Below are 19,855 nucleotides of genomic sequence, written 5' to 3'. Positions count from 1 at the left end.
TTTTTTTGGTCAGAGTCTCATTATGTCGCCCAGGCTGCAGTGCAGTGGCACAATCTTGGCTCACTGCAGCCTCCACCTCCCGGGTTCAATTGCTTCTCCTGCCTCAGTCTCCCAAGTAGCTGGGATTACAGGTACCTGCCACCCTGCCCAGCTAATTATTTTTGTATTTTCAGTAGAGATGGGGTTTCACTATGTTGACCCGGCTGGTCTCGAACTCCTGGCCTCAGGTGATCCACCTGCTTCGGCCTCCCAAAGTGCTGGGATTATAGGTGTGAGCCACTGCACCCCGCCATGCACATCTATATTTAAGGTCCATGGACGTCCCTCGGTTAATTCCGTGGGCTAGAGGCAGGCTCACTGGCTGGGCCGTTCGCATCCTGGCCGCAATCCCAGCAGGGCCTCTGGCTCAAGCTATAGCCCCAGCCTTGGCAGAAACGTCACCCCTAATGGAAAACAGTTGCCATCACAGCGCCCAGGGCCCTACCAGCCCATAAACCTCTCACGCCCCTTTTCTGATCACATCGAGGCCCCTGGGGTTTGGCTTGCAGGAATTGTGGCGCCGGGACTGCCTGTTTCCTGGGATTAACAGCCCTTTGCAGAGGTTGTAAGAGTGAGAAGTCGGACAGGAATCACGCCCGGCTTGGCTGAACACACGGTCCTTGTAATGCCATTAAACCAGTGGTGCTGGGTGTGGGGGACGCTGGTGCTGGCCTCCTCCTCAGGGGACAGGAAGGAACCTTGTGTTCTCTGCTGGCCAGACTGTTGTTCTGCTTAGGGGAAGACCTGGCTCTGTCACTCAGATCTTGCTCCCCAGGTGACAACTCAATTCTGCTTGAGGTGACTCAGTAAAGCCCAGCTCCTCCTCCCCAGCAAACTGCCGTGAGGGGCCCGGGGCACAACCTCAGGGCATGGGGGAAAGATGGGTTCATGCTGAGGCCAGGCTGGGCATGGTTCAGGGACCTCTTCCCCTTCTTCTAGCACCAGGGCCCAGGCAGGAGGGAGCTGGGGGGCTCCACTGCCCACATCTTGGCACCTACCCTTCTGAACCTGTTTTGCTTGGTGAACAGGGGCCATCCCTCCAATCTTTTAAGGTTGTTTTGATGCCACAAATTTAGTGCAGAAAAGGAAAAAGATTTGTGCTCTCCTTTTTACTCCCAAGATCTCAAGCAGTAGGGGACTTTTGTTTGGGTGTCTTTTTATAAGGGGGACATTTATAAATTTAGAATGAAATTGAAAATGTTAGTATAATAAACAACCACAGGACTTTCACCTAGATTTGTAAATTGATACCTTTCCTGTATCTTTTCATTCACCCCTCCATCCACCCTCCAACCCTCTCTCCATCTCTCCATCCTCTCCCTCTTCATCCCTCCCTCCATCCGTCCTCTCTCCCTCCATTCATTCACCCTTCCTCCCTCTCTTTTTCGTCCCTCCCTCCACCCATCTGCCCACCTACCCGTTATCCACTCAACCTCTCTCCACCCATCTACCCTTCATCTGTCCATCCTCCATCCATCTATTCATCCATCCATCCACCCTCCCTCTCCCCCTTCATCCATCCATTATTCATCCATCTACCCTCCCCCCTCCTTTCTTCCTTCCCTTCTCTTCCTCCTCCACCCATCCATCCATTTATCTGCCATCGATCCATCCATCCATTCATTCATTTGCCCTTCATCCATTCATCCACCATCCATCCATCCATCACCCACCCTCTGTCCCTCCTTCTTTTCTTCCTCCACCCATCCATCCACCCACTACACTTACCTGTTTACCATCCATCCATCCATTCATCCATCTATCCATCCATCCATATAGGGTCCAGCCCTATAGGGTTCTGTGAGCCCCTCCCTGCTGGTGCAGAAATGAGAAACTAGAAATCAAAGACACAGACACAGAGATAGAGAAAAGAGAGTTTGGGCTCGGGGGTCCACTGCCAACCAAAGCGCAGAGACCTGCAGTGGCCCCGAGTGCCTGGACACTCTGACTTTTATTGAGTACGGAGCAGGGGGCAGGGAAGGTAGGGTGAGGTAATGGTGGTCGGTGACAGGGTGAGGTCAATCACGTGTCTTGGAGATAGGGGGTCCAGGACTTTCAAGCAGCCCAGGCGAGGAGAAAACCTAATGCATCAGTGCTCTTCACATATTTGTCACAAATGTCAAGGACATTAATTCTTACCTTCTGAGAAAAAGAGAAACCAGGTGCAGAAGCAGGGCATGAGAGTGGGCATGGAACGGGACCGCTGTGTCACATAGACACAGTTAAGCCCCCGGATGTCTGCGGGCTTCCCTGACAGTGTCAGGCCTTGCCACAAGAGCTTGGAGAAGCGCAGTTTTCTCCTAACTCTCCCAGGAAGGAGACGTCTCAGTTATTTTGGACATCTCCTCCCCTAGCTGGCTAAACAGTGGGTGCTTTCCCAGCGCTGGGCTGCCGCACAGCTGAGATGCCCTCCAGCAGCACTTACGCGAGCGTGCCAGAGGGCTCAGAGCATCTTGCCTTAGGATCGCTTTGTTCACAATGTCCCCTCAGTTCCATGCTTCATAACCCGATAGTCATTAGTAATCAAAGGTAATATTGAGTATATATCTTTTTAAGTGAGTAACTATAAGATTATATGTGATTATATAAAGGAAGAACTATGCCTACATTTCTAATTCTTTTCTCAATCAATATTTATATGGGAACAGGCTGAGGCTTCAGACCTTTGCCACGGCACTTGTGGGGTTTCGGGCCTACACATCCATCCATCTGCTCTTCATCTAGTCATCCACCCTTCACCCAGCCATCCATCCACCCTCCCTCCATCCTTCTTTTCCTCCTTTCTTTCCTTCCTCCACCCATCCATCCACCCACTACACTTATCTATTTACCATCCATCCATCTGCCCTTCATCGAGTCATCCACCCTTCATCTATCCATCCATCCAACCATGCACCCTTCATCCATTCATCCATTCTCCCTCTGTCCCTCCTTTCATCTCTCCATCCATCTGCCAATCCACCCATCCACCCATTTCTCTACACATTTTTTGGCTGCAGCATTTGAAAGCAAGTTACAGACATGATAGTGGTTCACTCTTAAATACTTGACCATAACGTATACTTAAAAAAAAAAGGCATTCTTTTACCTGACCTCAAGGCCATTTTGTTAGGTCACACCTAAGAAAATTACATTCACTGAATCCTATCTAATTCATAGACAATATTCAGATTTTCAAGAGGTGCCAGAAAATGTAATTTATATTTAGTGTTTGCATGCATGCGTGACTGCACAATTGTATCACACACGTGTGACTACGCATGAATGTGCAGTGCATTTGGGTGTGTGTGCACACTCATCCATGTGTATGTACTTGATTTTTAGAGGTTTCACTATGTTGCCCAGGCTGAACTCCTGACCTCAAGTGATCCTCCGCACCCCACCCTCGCGAAGTGTTGAGATGACAGATGTAACCACCACATCTGGCTCCACTATTGTTAATAATTGGGTTATTTATCTTTTCTTTGATGAGTTGTGAAAGTTCTTTATAAATTCTGGTTACTAGCGCTCATCAGATGTGTACGTTTTCTCCTATTGTCTCAATGTACAATTGCAGACATTTTCTCCTATTCTATGGGTTATCTTTTCACTTTCCCGACAGTGTCCATTAGTACAAAAAAATTTAATTTGGTGAAACCCAATTTTTCTTTTTCTTTTGCTGCTTGTACTTCTGGTGCCACATCTCAAAGAAACCATTGCCAAACCCAAGGTCATGAAGATTTATCCCTATGTTTTCTTCTGAGAGTTTTATAATTTCAACTCTTACATTTAGGTCTTGCATTGGTTTTGAGTTAATTTTTGTATATGGTGTGAGGTAGGGATCCAAATTTATTCTTTTTTTCTTTTTTCTTTTTTTTTTGAGAGAGGACCTTTCTCTGTCACCCAGGCTGGAGTGCAGCAGTGTGATCATAGCTCACTGCAGCCTCAATCTCCTGGGCTCAACCTCCCACCTCAGCTTCTTAAAGTGTTGGGATTACGGTGTGAGCGACCACACCCAGACCAACTTCACTCTTTTGCATGCATTTATTTAGTTGTCTCAGCACCATTTGTTAAAAAGACTATACTTTCCCCATTGAATGGTCTTGGTACCCTTATTTCAAATCAGTTGCCCTTAGCTGTCTGGATTTATTTTAGAGTTCTCACTTCTATCCCATTGGCCTCTATGTCTCTCCTTATGCTGGTACTACACTGTCTTGATTACTGTAGCTTTGTAGTAAGTTTTGAAATTAGGATGTGTGAGTCCTCCAATGTACTCTTCTTTTTCAAGATTCCTGAGTCCTTTGTGTTTCCATATAAATTTTAGGATCAGTCTTTCCATTTCTGCAAAAAAGGCCATTGAGATTTCGATAGGCTTCCCCTAATGCTAACATCTTACAAAACTATGCTCCATTTGTCATAGCTAAGAAATCAACACTGGACATCAGTGTTAACCAGACTCCAGACTTGATTTGGATTTCCCCAAGTTTTCTCACTCATGGCCTTGTTTTCTGGTCCAGGATCACCATTAGGGTCCCACATCACATTTAGTCATCACGTCTCCTTGGTCTCCTCCAATCTGAAAATTTCTTAGTCTTTCCTTCTCTTTCATTACCTTGACCCTCTTTTTCCTTTCTTTTCTTTTCTTTTTTTCCTTTTTTTTTTTGACCGGGTCTTGCTCTGTCACCCAGTGTATTAGTCTGTTTTCATGCTGCTGATAGAGACATACCCAAGACTGGATAATTTATAAAAGAAAAAGAGGTTTATTGTTATTTATTTATTTATTTTGAGATGGAGTCTTGCTCTATTGCCCAGGCAGGAGTGCAATAGTGCAATATCAGCTCACTGCAGCCTCTGCCTCCCTGGTTCAAACAATTCTCCTGCCTCAGTCTCCTGAGTAGCTGGGATTACAGGCACCTGCCATCACGCCTGGCTAATTTTTGTATTTTTGTACAAACAGTATGGGGGAAACCGTCTCCGTGATTCAGTTATCTCCCATCAGGTCCCTCCCAAAACACGTGGGAATTATGGGAGCTACAATTCAAAATGAGATTTGGGTGGGGACACAGCCAAACCATGGCACCCAGGCTGGAGTGTGGTGGCACAGTTATGGCTTACTGCAGCCTTGACATTCCATGCTCAAGTGATCCTCCCGCTTCAGCCCCCCAAAGAGCTGAGACTATAGGCTTCTGCCACCACACCCAGCTAATTTTTAAATATTTTTTGTAGAGATAGAGTTTCGCCATGTTGCTCAGGCTGGTCTAGAACTCCTGAGCTCAAGCAATCTGCCTGCCTCAGCCTTCCAACGTGTTTAGGATTTCAGACATGAGCCACCACACTCAGCTGATGTGTGTTCTTCTTTTTGCTGCTCAAATTTTCCAAATTTGGCTGTGGGAGTCCCTTAGGGCCAGCATTAGTGCGTTCAAAATTAGGAAACAGCATTTATTTTTATTTTTTTGGAGACAGGGTCTCACTCTGTCACCTAGGCTACAGTGCAGCGGTACGATCATGGCTCACTGCAGCCTTGACTTCCTAGGCTCAAGTGATCCTCCCACCTCAGCCCCCTGAGTAGCTGGGACTACAGGCATGTGCCACCATGCCTGGCCAACTTTTTTTTTTTGTACTTTTTGTAGAGACATGGATCTCACTATGTTGCCTAGGCTGGTGTCCAACTACTGGGCTTGAGCGATTTGTCCACCTCAAGCCCTCAAAGTGCTGGGATTACAGGCGGGAGGCACTGTGCCTGGCCATAAACAGTTCTTAGGACCCTTCCTTCCTTCCCGCCCTTCCCTCCTTCCTTCCTTCCTTCCTTCCTTCCTTCCTTCCTTCCTTCCTTCCTTTTTCTTTCTTTTCTTTTTCTTTCTTTTCTTTCTTTCTTTCTTCTTCTTTTCTCTTTTCTTTCTGACAGAGTCTTGTTCTGTTGCCCAGGGTGGAGTGCAGTGGCACAATCTCGGCTCACTGTAACCTCTACCTCCCCAATTCAAGAGATTCTCCTGCCTCAGCCTGCTGAATAGCTGGGATTACAGGTGCGTGCCACCACTCTTGGCTAATTTTTTGTATTTTTAGTAGAGAGGGGTTTCACCATGTTGGTCAGGCAGATCTCAGACTCCCGACCTCATGATCCGCCCGCCTTGGCCTCCCAAAGTGTTGGGATTACAGGCATGAGCCACCGCGTCTGAGCTTCTTCTGATGCCAATTGCTGAGTTTGGGGGTCCTCACACCACTGCAGTTTCTTTAATTCTCTAGAAGCATTAACAGGACTCACTAACAGCTGTTCTACTTACAGTTACAATTTATTACAATAAACAGTACACATTAAAATCAGTGAAGACGAGAGGCCAATGATGTGGAGTCCCGAAGAATTCTGAACGTGAACTTACTTTCATTTGTTCTCTCTGTATAGAGTCAGGGATGGTGGTGTTTTCCTACCTGTGACGTGTGACACCATGCGTGGTGTGCTGCCAAGCAGGGAAGCTCCCCAGAGCCTTGGTGTCCAGATGATGTTTGTTTGTTTGTTTCTTTGTTTCTTTTTTTCTTTTTCTTCTTTCTTCTTCTTCTTTTTTTTTTTTTTTTAAATAGAGATGAGGTCTTGCCATGTTGCCCAATCTGGTCTTGAACTCCTGGCCTCAAGTGATCCTCCTGCCTCAGCCTCCCAAAGCACTGGCATTGCAGGCATGAGCTGCCACACCCGGCCTGGTGTCCAGAGTTTTCGTCAGGGCTCAGTCACGTAGACATAGATGACCTCTTGTTTGCGTGACTAATCTCATTCCCCAGCTTCTCCACAGGTTGATCTGATCCTGCATGGTCCAAGGCCCCTTCCAGAAATCATATTTATTACTACCTGCTGTGACCCAAAACCCCAAGTAGACAAGGACACTTTTTTTTTTTTTTTGAGACAGAGTTTCGCTCTTATTGCCCAGCCTGCAGTGCAATGTCGTATTCTCAGCTCACTGCAACCTCTGCCTCCCAGATTTAAGCAATTCTCCTGCCCCAGCTTCCTGAGTAGCTGGGATTACAGACATGTGCCACCACGCCTGGGTAATTTTGTAATTTTAGTAGAGACGGAGTTTCTCCATGTTGAGCAGGCTGGTCTCGAACTTCTGACCTGAAGTGATCTGCCCGCCTCGACCTCCCAAAGTGCTGGGATTACAGGTGTGAGCTGCCACGCCTGGCCAAGAAAGACACCCTTATCAGGCGCTGAAGGGCTTAGATCACCTCCCAGGAGCTATGGGCAAAGGCGAGCCCTCTCTTTGGGCCAGGTTCAATTCTTTATGGCAAGACACCTTACTGAGGGCTTTCACACCATCATCACGTTTCATCTGTACCACAGTCCTGCAGAGATTTGAGCCTCAGGCTGTATACAGAACTAGGGGCCACTGGATGGATGCGGTGGCTCATGCCTGTAATCCCAGCACTTTGGGAGGCAGAGGTGGGAGGATCACCTGAGGTCAGGAGTTCAAGACCTGCCTGGCCAACATGGTGAAACCTTGTTTCTACTAAAAATACAAAAATTAGTTGGGCATGTTGGCAGGTGTCTGTAATCTCAACTACCCAGGAGGCCGAGGCAGGAGAATCACTTGAACCCAGGAGGCAGAGGTTGCAGCGAGCTGAGATCGCACCATTGCATGCCAGCCTGGGTAACAAGAGTAAAACTCTGTCTCAAAAAAAAAAAAAAAAAAAAATGTTAGCTCTTGCTAAGGGTGCTGTCAAATGGCTTCTATTTCTCATGAAGCAAAAATTTATAAGGTCATACACTGGTGGTGGGAGAAGGAAGAGGGTGCAGAAAGTTTTACAGGTGTTTTGGAAAGGAAAGAAACTTGGTGAGGGATATGTGGGCAGCATTGGAGGCCCACCTGAAGGGAGAGAAAAGGAGCATTGGGGCTTGGAGGTGACGGGGTACTTTCACCAGCTTTTCTCTGAAGACAATTGTGCACGTGAAGCAAAGGTTAAAATCAGATCTATTGCCCTCCTGAGTTATTGGCTTCGTTTGCTACTCTGGCTAATTTGATTGCAGGTCTGAGAATAGAGAATATTTGAGGTTCTTTGGAAGGGAAATAAGTAGCTTTGAAGTCAAATCTTTATTATGTTTGCTAAAAATGTTATTAAAAAAGAAAATTTATGGCCGGGTGCTGTGGCTCATGCCTGTAATCCCAACACTTTGGGAGACTGAGGTGAGTGGATCACTTGAGCCCAGGAGTGGGAGACCTGCTTGGGCAATATTTTGGGGATGTTGTAGAGAATGGGACAAGAAAAATACAAAAATTAGGCATGGTGGAGTAAGCCTGTGGTCCCAGCTACTCGGAAGGTTGAGATTGGAGGATTTCTTGAGCCCAGATCATGCCACTGCACTCCAGCCTGGGTGACAGAGTGAGACCGTGTCTCAAAAAAAACCCAAAAAAATTATAATCTTTTTTTGAGCTATAATACATTTAATCGTTTTAAATATGAATGCAGAGTAAGAGGGAGTCCAGTCCATAGGATGACCCTTGCTTGTAATACTAATTCCAAGTTTCGGGGTTCCCAAGACCACTCTGTTTTGGTTTTTTTGTTTTTGTTTTTGTTTTGAGACAGGGTCTCTCTCTGTCACCCAGGCAAGAGTTCAGTGCTCACTGCAGCCCTAAACTCCTCTCTTCCAGCTTCAGGCAATTCTCCTACCTTAGCCACCTGAGTAGCTGGGTCTGTGGGCGCGTACCACCTCGCCTGGCTAATTTTTGTATTTTTGTATGTTTTTATAGACGCAGGAGTTTCACCATATTGCCAGGCTGGTCTCAAACTCTTGAGCTGAATCGATCTGCCTGCCTGGGCCTCCCAGAGTGCTGGGATTACAGGTTTGAGCCAGTACGCCTGGCCAATACCATTCTTAGGTTGCATGATTCTCCAGGAGGACTCAGCAGAACTTACTGAAAACTCCCATAGGCAGATTTAGAATTTATTGCAGTTTAAGGATTCAGATTAAAATCAGCCAAGGATAGAGGCACATAGTTCAGGAACGTTCCAAGTGTTAGAGCTTCTGATTGTCCTCTCCCTGTAGATTTGTGAAAAATGATACCTTCCTTGTGGTAATGATGTACGACAATACTTGTGGATTATTGCCAACCAGGGAAGCTCACTCCATTTTTTATGTCCACAGTTTATACTGGGGCTTCATGGTTGCATGTGGCTGACCTTAGTCTCCAGCCCCTCTGGAGGTCAAGCTGATCCATGTGACTCAAAACCCCCACCCTAAGCCACATTGTTAGACTCCGCTGTGGCCTAAAGCCCCAAGATCCCAGATGAACAAGGATACTTTTTTTTTTTTTCCCAGGAGACAGTCTTGCTTTGTTGCCCATTCTGGAGTGCAGTGTGGTGATCTCAGCTCACTGAAACCTTAGCCTCTTGAGTAGCTGGTATTACAGGTGCCCACCACCATGCCTGGCTAATTTTTATATTTTTAGTAGAGATAGGTTTCACCATGTTGCCCAGGCTGGTCTCAAAATTCTGACCTCAAGCAATCCGCCCTCCTTGGCCTCCCAAAGTGCTGGGATTACAGGTGTGAGCCACTGTTCCTGGCCAGGACCCTCTTACTAGGTATGACATTTCAAGAGTTTAGAGATTACCTTCCAGAAGCCACAGGTGAAAGCCAGACCTCTCCTTTGGCAAGATAAAATTTTTTACAATTATATAATAGTTAAATATATTTTATCAGTCTACATTGGCTGTTTATTTGACAGACTTATAATTAAAAATTGGTGACAATCCAGATGTGGTCATTCATGCCTCTAATCCCATCATTTTGGGAGACTGAGGTGGGAGGATTGCTTGAGTCCAGGAATTTGAGAGCAGCCTGGGCGATATAATGAGACCTCTGTCTCTATAAAAGCATAAAAATAAAAAATTAGCTAAATTGGGTGGCATGCACCTGTGCTCCCAGCCATTTGGGAGGCTGAACCCATGAGGTCGAGGCTGCAGTGAGCTGTGATCATGCCAGTGCACTCCAGCCTGGGTGATAGAGTGAGACCCTGTCTGAAAAAGGAAACCAATCACCCATAAATGGGTAATTAAGACTTGGTTATTGTAGACACTTAATACTTAGAGAGCTAAGCTAGTTTTACCAAGAAGTTATGTTAATTTAATATTTCAGTATTAAAAAACTGATGCATAATCATTTATAATTTTGACGTGCAGTGGTTCTGTTCTGTTTTGTTTTGTTTTTTTTTTTTTTTTTTNAAAAAAAAAAAAAAAAAAAAAAAACTGGGGCCAGGACTCGATGCTGGGCGCTCCGCTCCCTCAGCCATCCCAGCCTCCCTCTGGCCGCAGAGTGGCTGTCTTCCTGTGGTGGGCTGCAACGTTGGCGACAGGCAGGGCCCTCCACGCTGCGTGTCTTCCATAGGTTGGGGAAGAAGCCTACTTTTCTGTGAAGTCCACATGTCCCTGCAACTTTACCCTGTACTATGAGGTGGCTTCGAGGGGCAATATTGTGCTATCGGGCCAGCAGCCTGCCCATGTCACCCAGCAGCGAAGCAAGCGGGCGACCCCTGCCCTGGAGAAACCGATTCGTTTAACACACCTTTCTGAGACAGGTGAGCCGGGCAGTGGGGAGAAGGTTCCTGTTCTTCCTTCCATCCATCTGTTTATTCACCTGTCCTCTACCCTTCCATTGGCCCACTATCCATTCATCCATCCATCCGTCCATCCATCCATCCATCCATCCGTCCATCCGTCCATCCATCCATCCCCGAGACTGAGATGGGTGCTCCTGCAAGGGGCGACAAGGCAAGACCCAGCAGATCAGGGAGTCTACCTTGGGATGGAGGGGACACATCCTTAACAATACCAGACTGGGTCCAGGAGGACAGTGACCAGTGGCTGGAAGTGCAGAGGTTCAGGCCCCAGGCTCGTCTCACTCTGTGTCTGCAGGGCACAGGGACAAGCCAGCCACACCAACGGGGCCCTTGTGCTGGCCTACACTGTGCTGTCGCATCTTTGCCCTGGCGGTTCTGCCTATGAGTCCTCTTCCTCTTCCCTTTGACGTCATGTGCTCCTCATAAAACTGTCCTGTCAGGGGACCTCTTAGTCCCCCTCCTCTTCACAGCCCTTCTGCCCAAGACAGGATCCCCAATTTGGGCACTATAGTCATCTATAGGGACTAGGTCACTCTAGAGTGGGGGTGTCCTGTGCGCTGTAGGGTGCTGAGTAGCGCCCCCCCCCCCCCACCAGAGGCCAGTAGTACCAACTCTCCACAGTAGGATGACCTAAAAAGTCTCCAGATGTTGCCACTCTCCCCAGGGGGGCAGAGTCACTCCCAGGTGAGAATCACTGAGATAGGTAGGTAGATGGATAGAATGATGGGTGGATAGATAGACAGGCAGGGTCTCTCAGGCTAAGGCAAGGTTTCTCAACCTTGGCACTATCAACATTTGGGTGGAGGCACCGTAGGATGTTGAGCAGTGTCCCTGGCCTCCACCCCTTAGATGCCAGTAGACCTATAGATGATGGCGGAATGGATCAATGGATGAATGGACAGATGGGAAGATGGATGGATGGATGGATGGATGGATGGTTGGACAGAAGGATGGATGAATGGACAGATGGATGGATGAATGGATGAATAGTGGATGGGTAGATGATTGGATGAATAGATGGATGGATGGATGGATGGATAGTGGATGGGTGAATGATGGATGAACAGATGGATGGATGGATAGTGGGTGGATGGATGGGTGGATGATAGATGGATAAATGGATGGATAGTGTGTGGGTGAGTAGGTATTGGATGGATGAATAGAGGGATGGGTGGATGGATGGATAGTGGTGGTAGGTGGTTGGATGTGTGGATGATGGCTAATGAATAGAGAGATGGGTGGATGGTGGGTGGGGAGATGAATGGGTAGACGGTAGATGAATGAAGAGATGGATGGATGGATAGATAGTTGAGTGGATAGATGGATGGAATGGATAGACAGACAGACAGACAAGTTCTCTTTCTTAGGCAGGCTTTCTCCCCATCTGCACTGTCAACATTTGGGGCCATCCCATGCACTGTAGGATGTTGAGTAGCATCTCTGGCCTCAACTCACAGGAAATCAGTAGCATCCCCTCCAGCAGTGACAACAAAAAAAAATCTGAAGACATTGCCAGCATCCCCTGGGTAGCAGAATTGCCTTGGCTACCCAGAGTCATGCTTTGGGCGTGGTGCACCTGCATCCTCTTGTTCTCTTCTGGGTGAAATAACAGGGGCTTTATGTTTTCCCAGAACTCTTGTCCAGGGCCAGCCCTGGGCAGGGACCTCATACTCTGCCCCCACTTAACCCCACTGCAGCCTGGGATGGTGGTGGTTCCACTGTGTCCACCTGCAGATAAATGGGCTGTGACTTGGGGTGGGGTTGTCAGGGACTCTCCCATTGCCTACTGGGGCCAGAGCTAGAATTTGAACCTCAAGGCTGATTGAGTACCCACCTCCTCCTGTTGGCCCACTTCTCCCTGTCCCTCCTGTCCACTGGTGGCTCTGAGCTCTGCACAGAACCAGCTGACAGATGGCCCATGCTGGAACTGGGAGCCTTTCTACTCTCATTCTCCTGCTGTAGAGCATTTGGGAGCACCTGGATAGGCTTCTAAGATCCTCTGTCCTTTAAGGATCATTTACCCACAGGGAAGGAAGCGTGAACTCTGTTCAAGTCAGCAAATAATGGCTGCCTGGGTCCACTGGCACCTGGCCTCAGCAAGACAGAACCAGTCGGAGGGAGGGATCGGGGCTAGGGGCTTACTGGGCAGCTGGAGTGGTGCTGCCTAGACAGGGCAAGGTGGTTTTGCTGTCCACGGAGGAAGCAGAGGGCTGGTTAGGGAGCAGGGACCATGCTCCCTAACACAGAGGGTGATTCTAGGCAAATTTCAGCCTGCTCTGTAGGAGCCTATGACCCTGGAGCTGAGTCAATGGGAAGAGTCGGCATTGATGGAGGATGTAGCCTGGGAAGGGCATTTCAAAACTAGAGAGCAGAATGTCTCAATGCGTAGACAGGAGTATAGAGCAGGACAACGTGGGGCGGAGCTTGAATGGCGGAGAATGCATGTCGGACACGGAGAATTCACCGCCTCACTCTACTTTTGCTCACCTCAGAGCCCCCACCAGCCCCGGCAGCCGAGGTCAACGTGTGCGTGACCTCTCTTCGTCTGGCCGTGACCCCCAGCATGGTCCCCCTCAGTCGCCTGCTGGTCTTCTACGTCAGGGAGAACGGAGAGGGGGTCGCCGACAGTCTCCAGTTTGCAGTCCAGACCTTCTTTGAAAACCAGGTAGAGCATCGTGCACCAAACCTGGGGCACAGCCAGGTGCCATGGGGGCTTCTCCAAGGTGCTGGCCAGGAGGTCTGTGCGCACCTGAGACTCACGTGGTGTCGCAGATGACATAAGGAATTGTGGGAACATGAGTTGCATCTTTACTGAAGCATCTCCAAAAGTCACCCAAAAGGAGATTGCATTCACAACACATAGGGAAAGCCATCAGCTGTTATCTGCCTTTGCTGAATTCAGGATTTAAGGGACAGTGCTTGTTTCCATCGGCACCCTCAGCCTCTTGACCCTGTCCCTGCAACTTCTTCTTCTTTTTTTTTTTTCTTGAGACAGTCTCGTTCTGTCTCCCAGGCTGGAGTGCAGTGGCACGATCTCAGCTCATTTCAGCCTCTGCCTCCCGGGTTCAAGCAATTCTCCTGCCTCAGCCTCCCAAGTAGCTGAGACTACAGGCACGCACCACCACATCTGGCTAATTTTTGTATTTTTAGTAGAGATGGGGTTTCACCATGTTGGCCAGGCTGGTCTCAAACTCCTGGCCTCAGGTGATTCGCCTTCCTCTGCCTCTGAATGTGCTGGGGTTACAGGTGTGAGCCACTGTGCCTGGCTCCTCCCTGCAACTTCTAAACAAACTGCCACATCCTGTCCGCCGGCACCCGCCTTCCCATCTCTCCCTGTCTCTCCCTTTCCCCTTTTTGGTGTCCACATAGTGACCAGCTGCCCATCACAGTGTGGGACCAGCTCCCTCCAGGTGGCGAGGCCAGGTTCCCAGCTGAGCTGGCAAAGACCGACTCTCCTTGTGGGCAGGGGGTGGATGGGTGGGGTGGAAGAGACGCCTCTGGATTGGACCAAACCTGGATTGAACCAAATTTCTTTTTGTTTGTTTGAAACAGAGCGTCGCTCCTGTTGCCCAGGCTGGGGTGCAATGGCGCCATCTCGGCTCACTGCAACCTCTGCCTCCCAGCTTCAAGCAATTCTTCTGCCTTAGCCTCCCTAGTAGCTGGGATTACAGGCGCGCACCACCACGCACCACTTTTCAATTGGCTAATTTTTGTATTTTTAGTAGAGACGGGGTTTCACTATGTTGGCCAGGCTGGTCTTGAACTCCTGACCTCAGGTGATCTACCCGCCTCGGCCTCCCAAAGTGCTGAGATTACAGGCGTGAGCCACCGTGCCCAGCCAGCTGAACCAAGTTTCTTATCCCTTGCTGCATTTGTGCCCAGGTTTCAGTGACATATTCAGCAAATGAGACCCAACCTGGAGAGGTTGTTGACCTGCGGATCAGGGCTGCAAGGGGCAGCTGTGTGTGCGTCACTGCAGTCGATAAGAGTGTCTGCCTGCTCAGGTCTGGGTTCCGGCTGACTCCTGCCCAGGTGAGCAGAGCCCTTGGGCTTGGATTCTGGCACCTCCAAGGGGCCTTACCTTCTCTTCCTCTCCCTTTCCAATAAATGAAGAGCTGCGTTTGAATCCAGATTCGCTTTCTCCATCGGGTTCATTTCTCAGGGAACCCGATGGGTGTCTGATAAATCTGTGCTGCTGCTTTAGTGCAGTTGCAAGATCAGGGAGTCAAGGTCATCAGACCTTTGCAACATGACATTGGACCGGGTCTGTGTCTCTGGCTCCAGTTCGCCCATCTGATTTTTAGAGTTCGGGTCTTGTTGCTCTGTTGCCCGGGCTGGAGTGTGGTGGCGTGATCATAGCTTACTGTAGCCACCACCTCCTGGGCTCAAGCGATCCTCCCACCTCAGCCTCCAGAGTAGATGGGACTGTAGTCATGCACCACCACGCCTGGCTAATTTTTTCTATCTTTTGTAGGGATGGGGTCTTGCTGTGTTGCCCAGGCTAGTCTCAAACTCCTTTGCTCAAGCCATCCTCCTGCCTCAGCCTCCCCAGTGGCTGGGATTAGAGGCGTGAGCCACTGTGCTTGGCTCCTGTTTGCCCATCTTAAAATGGGCTAATGCTACCAGTGCCCACGTCCTGGAGGTTGTCATTATGTGATAAAAAGAGAGTGGGATGAGGGCACGCTGCACCCACGAGAACCAGTTTGGGTTGTAAAGAAAACTTCAGCTGACCAGTTTCTGTCCCCTTTGCCTGCAGGTTTTCCAGGAACTGGAAGATTATGATGTGTCTGATTCCTTCGGCATGTCCAGGGAGGATGGTCCTTTTTGGTGGGCTGGGCTGACGGCTCAACGACGCCGGCGCTCCTCCGTCTTCCCGTGGCCCTGGGGCATCACCAAGGACTCTGGGTTTGCCTTCACCGTAAGGAGAGGTGGTCTCAGATCCCTCTGCCCCCTTCTAAGGTCCTCTTGCCTAGAAATGAGAGTCTCAGCGATCCAGAGATGGGTTGGAAAGGAAACAGAATTGGAAGCTTTTCTTTCTTTCTTTTTTTTGAGATGGGGTCTCGCTCTGTGGCCCAGGCTGAGGTGCAGTGGTGCAGTCATAGCTCACTGCAGCCTCAAACACCTGTGCTCAAGGGATCCTCCCACCCCAGCCTCCCAAGTAGCCGGAACTACAGGTGCATGCCACCACACCTGGCTAATTGTATTTTATTTTTTTGTAGAGATGGGGTCTCGCTCTGCAACCCAGGCTGGTGTTGAACTCCTGGCCTCAAGCAGTCCTCCTGCCTCAACTTCCCAAAGTGTTGGGATTACAAGCATGAGCCACTGCACCCAGCCTTCCAAACTTAACTTTTTCTTTTTCATTTCTCCCCAATGAAAGCTCACAAGCAGATCCTTCCAATGTGCAAAGCTGTGGTGAACAGAATGATAAGCTTGTCAATGGTCAGGTTCAAATGGGTAACTTGAACTTGTGATGGAAAGTGTTATGACATTGACATGCTTTGCTGGGAGGAAAACCTCATTGGGAGCTGTGGGTGCCAGGAGCTCTTAGCGCTGCCTGGGCTTTGATTGACTTGGTTATGTGTCTGACAACTTTCAAGCAGAAGGTGGCTGTGTTCCCAGGTGGCAGTGGTTCCAACCTGCACAGGTGGTCCTCCTGCCTCAGCCTCCCCAGTCACTGGGATTAGAGGCGTGAGCCACTGTGCCCAGCTCGTTTACCCATCTTAAAAAGGGCTAATGTGGCAGGGCACGGTCGCTCACGCCTGTAATCCCAGCACTTTGGGAGGCCGAGGCGGGTGGATTACCTGAGGCCAGGAGATCGAGACCAGCCTGGCCAACATGGAGAAACCCTGTCTCTACTAAAAATACAAAAAAGTTAACTGGGCGTGGTGGTGGTTGTCTGTAATCCCAGCTACTCAGGAGGCTGAGGCAAGAGAATCGCTTGAACCCAGGAGTCGGAGGTTGGGGCGAGCCAAAATTGTGCCATTGCACTCCAGCCTGGGTGATAGAACGAGACTCTGTCTCAATGGAAAATAATAAGTTACAGAAGGTGAGAAATAATTTGCAATTGTTTAAAACCAAAAAGAAATTCATATCTAGAATATAAAAGGAACTATTATAAAAAAAAAAAAAGACACAAAAACCAAGAAACAAAAAAAGCACTAATGCTACCAGGTGCCCATCTCCGGAGGTTGTCATGATGTAACACAGATGGAAAGGGGTTGGAATGGAAGCATGCTACGCCCTTCAGGGTCACACGGGGTCACACCTTAGGGTGCTGGTGGTCTCCACTCAAATTCATGTCCCATTGGAGGGTACCTTTCATTTCACTTTTAAAAGATATTTCAGGCCGGGTGTGGTGTCTCACTCCTGTAATCCCAGCACTTCAGGAGGCTGAGGCGGGCACATCACTTGAGGTCAAGTGTTCAAGACCAGCCTGGCCAACACGGTGAAACCCCGTCACTACTAAAAATACAAAAATTAGCCGGGCGTGATGGGGGGCACCTGTAGTCCCAGCTACTTGAGAGGTTGAGGCAGGAGATGCGCTGGAACCGGAAGGTGGAGGTTGCGGTGATCACCCACTGCACTCCAGCCTGGGCCGCTGAGCGAGACTCTGTTGCAAAACAATAAATAAGAAATAAGAAAAAATATTTCAAAGGCATCCTTCCCTCCCTGACCTGTGCTGCTTTTATTATGAAATTTTCCAAACATGCAGAAAAGTTGAGCAAATTAGACGACAAACACCCATGTACCCACGACCTAATTCCCACAGTTCTATTTGCAAAAAAAAAAAAAGACCCTTTTTTTTTTTTTTTTCCTTTTTTCCTTTTTTTGAGACAAGTTCTCACTTTGTCACCCAGGCTGGAGTGCAGTGGTATAATCTCAGCTCACTGCAGCCTCGACCTCCTGGGCTCAAGCAGTCCTCCCGCCTCAGCCTCCTGAGTAGCTGGGCATGCAGACACACACCATCACACCTGGCTAATTTTTTTATTTGTAGAGATGGGGTTTCACCGTGTTCCCCAGGCTGGTCTCAAACTCCTGGGCTCACTGGATCCACCTGCCTCGGCCTCACAAAGTCCTGGGATTATAGACATGCAACACTGCACCCAGCAAAATAACAGCCCCCCCCTTTTTAAAATAACATTTTAGGCCGGGCGCGGTGGCTCAAGTCTGTAATCCCAGCACTTTGGGAGGCCGAGGCGGGTGGATCACGAGGTCAAGAGATCGAGACCATCCTGGTCAACATGGTGAAACCCCGTCTCTACTAAAACTACAAAAAATCAGCTGGGCATGGTAGCGCGTGCCTGTAATCCCAGCTACTCAGGAGGTTGAGGCAGGAGAATTGCCTGAACCCAGGAGGTGGAGGTTGCGGTGAGCCGAGATCGCGCCATTGCACTCCAGCCTGGGTAACGAGTGAAACTCCGTCTAAAAAAAAAAAAAAAAAAAAATTTTAGTTATGAACATGTGAACTGCCTGGCAGTTGGAACCCCAGGTCCCTGTCAGCTTCTAGAAGTCAGAGGTGACGCCTCTGAGTCAGAGGAATTGGGTTTAAATTTCTTATTCGTGGCCGGGCGTGGTGGTTCATGCCTGTAATCCCAGCACTTTGGGTGGCTGAGGGAGTGGATCACAAAGTCAAGAGATCAAGACCAGCCTGGCCAACATGGTGAAACCCCGTCTCTACTAAAAATACCAAAATTAGCTGGGCATGGTGGTGTGTGCCGGTAATCCCAGTGACAGAGTGAGATATCGTCTCAAAATAAATAAATAAAATTTCTTACTCACAAATTCAAGTCAGTCCAGGCTAGAGTGAGTCTTCTCTTCGATCCAGTTGCTCCCAGTCATTAGTACAATGATGAAGGAGTCATTGCATAGCCGGGTGTGGTGGTGCATGCCTGTAGTCCCAGCTACTCAACATGCTGAGGTGGGAGGATCGCTTGATCCTGGGAGTTTGAGGCTGCAGTGAGCTGTGATCGTACCGCTGCACTCCAGTCTGAACCACAGAACGAGACCCTGTCTCTAATGATAAAAGAGATCATTGCATCCCACAGTCGGTCCTTGGTCAGGGTCACGTACTGAGTCCACGGATTTTCCTTCTTTCTAAAGAGTCTCACTCCATTACCCAGGCTAGAGTGTAGTGGTATGATCTCGGCTCACTGCAACCTCCACCTCCTGGGTTCCAGCGATTCTCCTGCCTCAGCCTCCGAGTAGCTGGGATTACAGGCACCCGTCACCACGCCTGGCTGATACTTTTATTTTTAGTAGAGATGGGGTTTCGCCATGTTGGCCAGGCTGGTCTTGAACTCCTGAGCTGAAGTGATCCTCCCACCTTGGCCTCCCAAAGTGCTGGGATTACAGGCATGAGCCACCGTGCCTGGCCATGATTTTCTAATTGAGATGAAATTCATATAACATAAAACTCACCATTTTAACATATGCAGTTCAGTGGCATTCAATATATTCACAGTGCTGTGCAATCACCACCTCTTCCTAATTCCAGAACGTTTTCATCCTCCAAAAGGAAACCCTGTCCCCAGTAACAATCACTCCCTATTTCCCCTCCCTCAGCCCCTGGCAGCCACCAATCAACCTGCTTTCTGTCTCTATGGATTTGCCTGTTCTGGGTGTGTCATCTCAATGGAATCATGTAACACGTGTCCTTTTGTGTTTGCGCCATTTGATTTGGTTCCACAGGTCAAATGTGCTGTTCTCTCTTCACCCTGGATGGTCACTGGGTCCCATGTTCTCCCCAGCCTGTGCCACCAAACCCAGAATAAAAGAATGATGCCCCCAAGGCTGCCAAAAAGTGATGCTGGGACAGTAACCACAGGGTGATTCATTCCCCTACGCCTCTGGGGGCTGTCAGCATCCACTTCCCCACCAATGGTTTGGGTGTTGTCTGTTGCCTAGGAAACAGGACTGGTGGTGATGACTGACCGAGTGAGCCTGAACCACCGGCAGGACGGTGGCCTCTACACTGATGAGGCTGTCCCTGCCTTCCAGCCCCACACAGGAAGCCTGGTGGCAGCGGCTCCTTCCAGGTACCCCCCCAGGTAATGGCTTATACCTTGAGCAAGCTTTTCTAACCCTGGCGCTATTGACATTTGGGGCTTGTCTTAGTCCTTCCTGGCTGCTGTAACAGATAGCTTATTAACAACTGAAATGTATTTCTCATGTTTCCAGGGACCGGGAAGTCCAAGAACAGGGCGCCAGTAGATTTGGCGCTAGTGAGGGCTCACTTCCTG

General features: G+C 49.0%; 1 protein-coding gene across 5 annotated transcripts in view; it reads left to right on the top strand.

Moving 5' to 3' along the window:
* Nucleotides 1-19,855, top strand: part of CPAMD8 (C3 and PZP like alpha-2-macroglobulin domain containing 8) — a 136,239-nt gene that overhangs the window by 39,997 nt on the left and 76,387 nt on the right. For all 5 annotated transcript variants that reach the window (XR_005195862.1, XR_001817242.2, XM_037728743.1 and 2 more), the window contains 5 exons: nt 10,385-10,574; nt 13,109-13,281; nt 14,499-14,648; nt 15,373-15,534; nt 19,521-19,663. Coding sequence is in view for 3 of the 5 variants with exons in the window: in XM_037728743.1 (XP_037584671.1) it covers nt 10,385-10,574; nt 13,109-13,281; nt 14,499-14,648; nt 15,373-15,534; nt 19,521-19,663 (818 nt within the window). In the remaining 2 variants the exon portion in view is untranslated. The remainder of the gene's footprint in view (nt 1-10,384; nt 10,575-13,108; nt 13,282-14,498; nt 14,649-15,372; nt 15,535-19,520; nt 19,664-19,855) is intronic.

This window comes from Cebus imitator, unplaced genomic scaffold (assembly GCF_001604975.1).
Source record: "Cebus imitator isolate Cc_AM_T3 unplaced genomic scaffold, Cebus_imitator-1.0 Scaffold280, whole genome shotgun sequence".
NCBI classification, from domain to species: domain Eukaryota; kingdom Metazoa; phylum Chordata; class Mammalia; order Primates; family Cebidae; genus Cebus; species Cebus imitator.
This window is presented reverse-complemented; position numbering and strand designations above follow the sequence as displayed.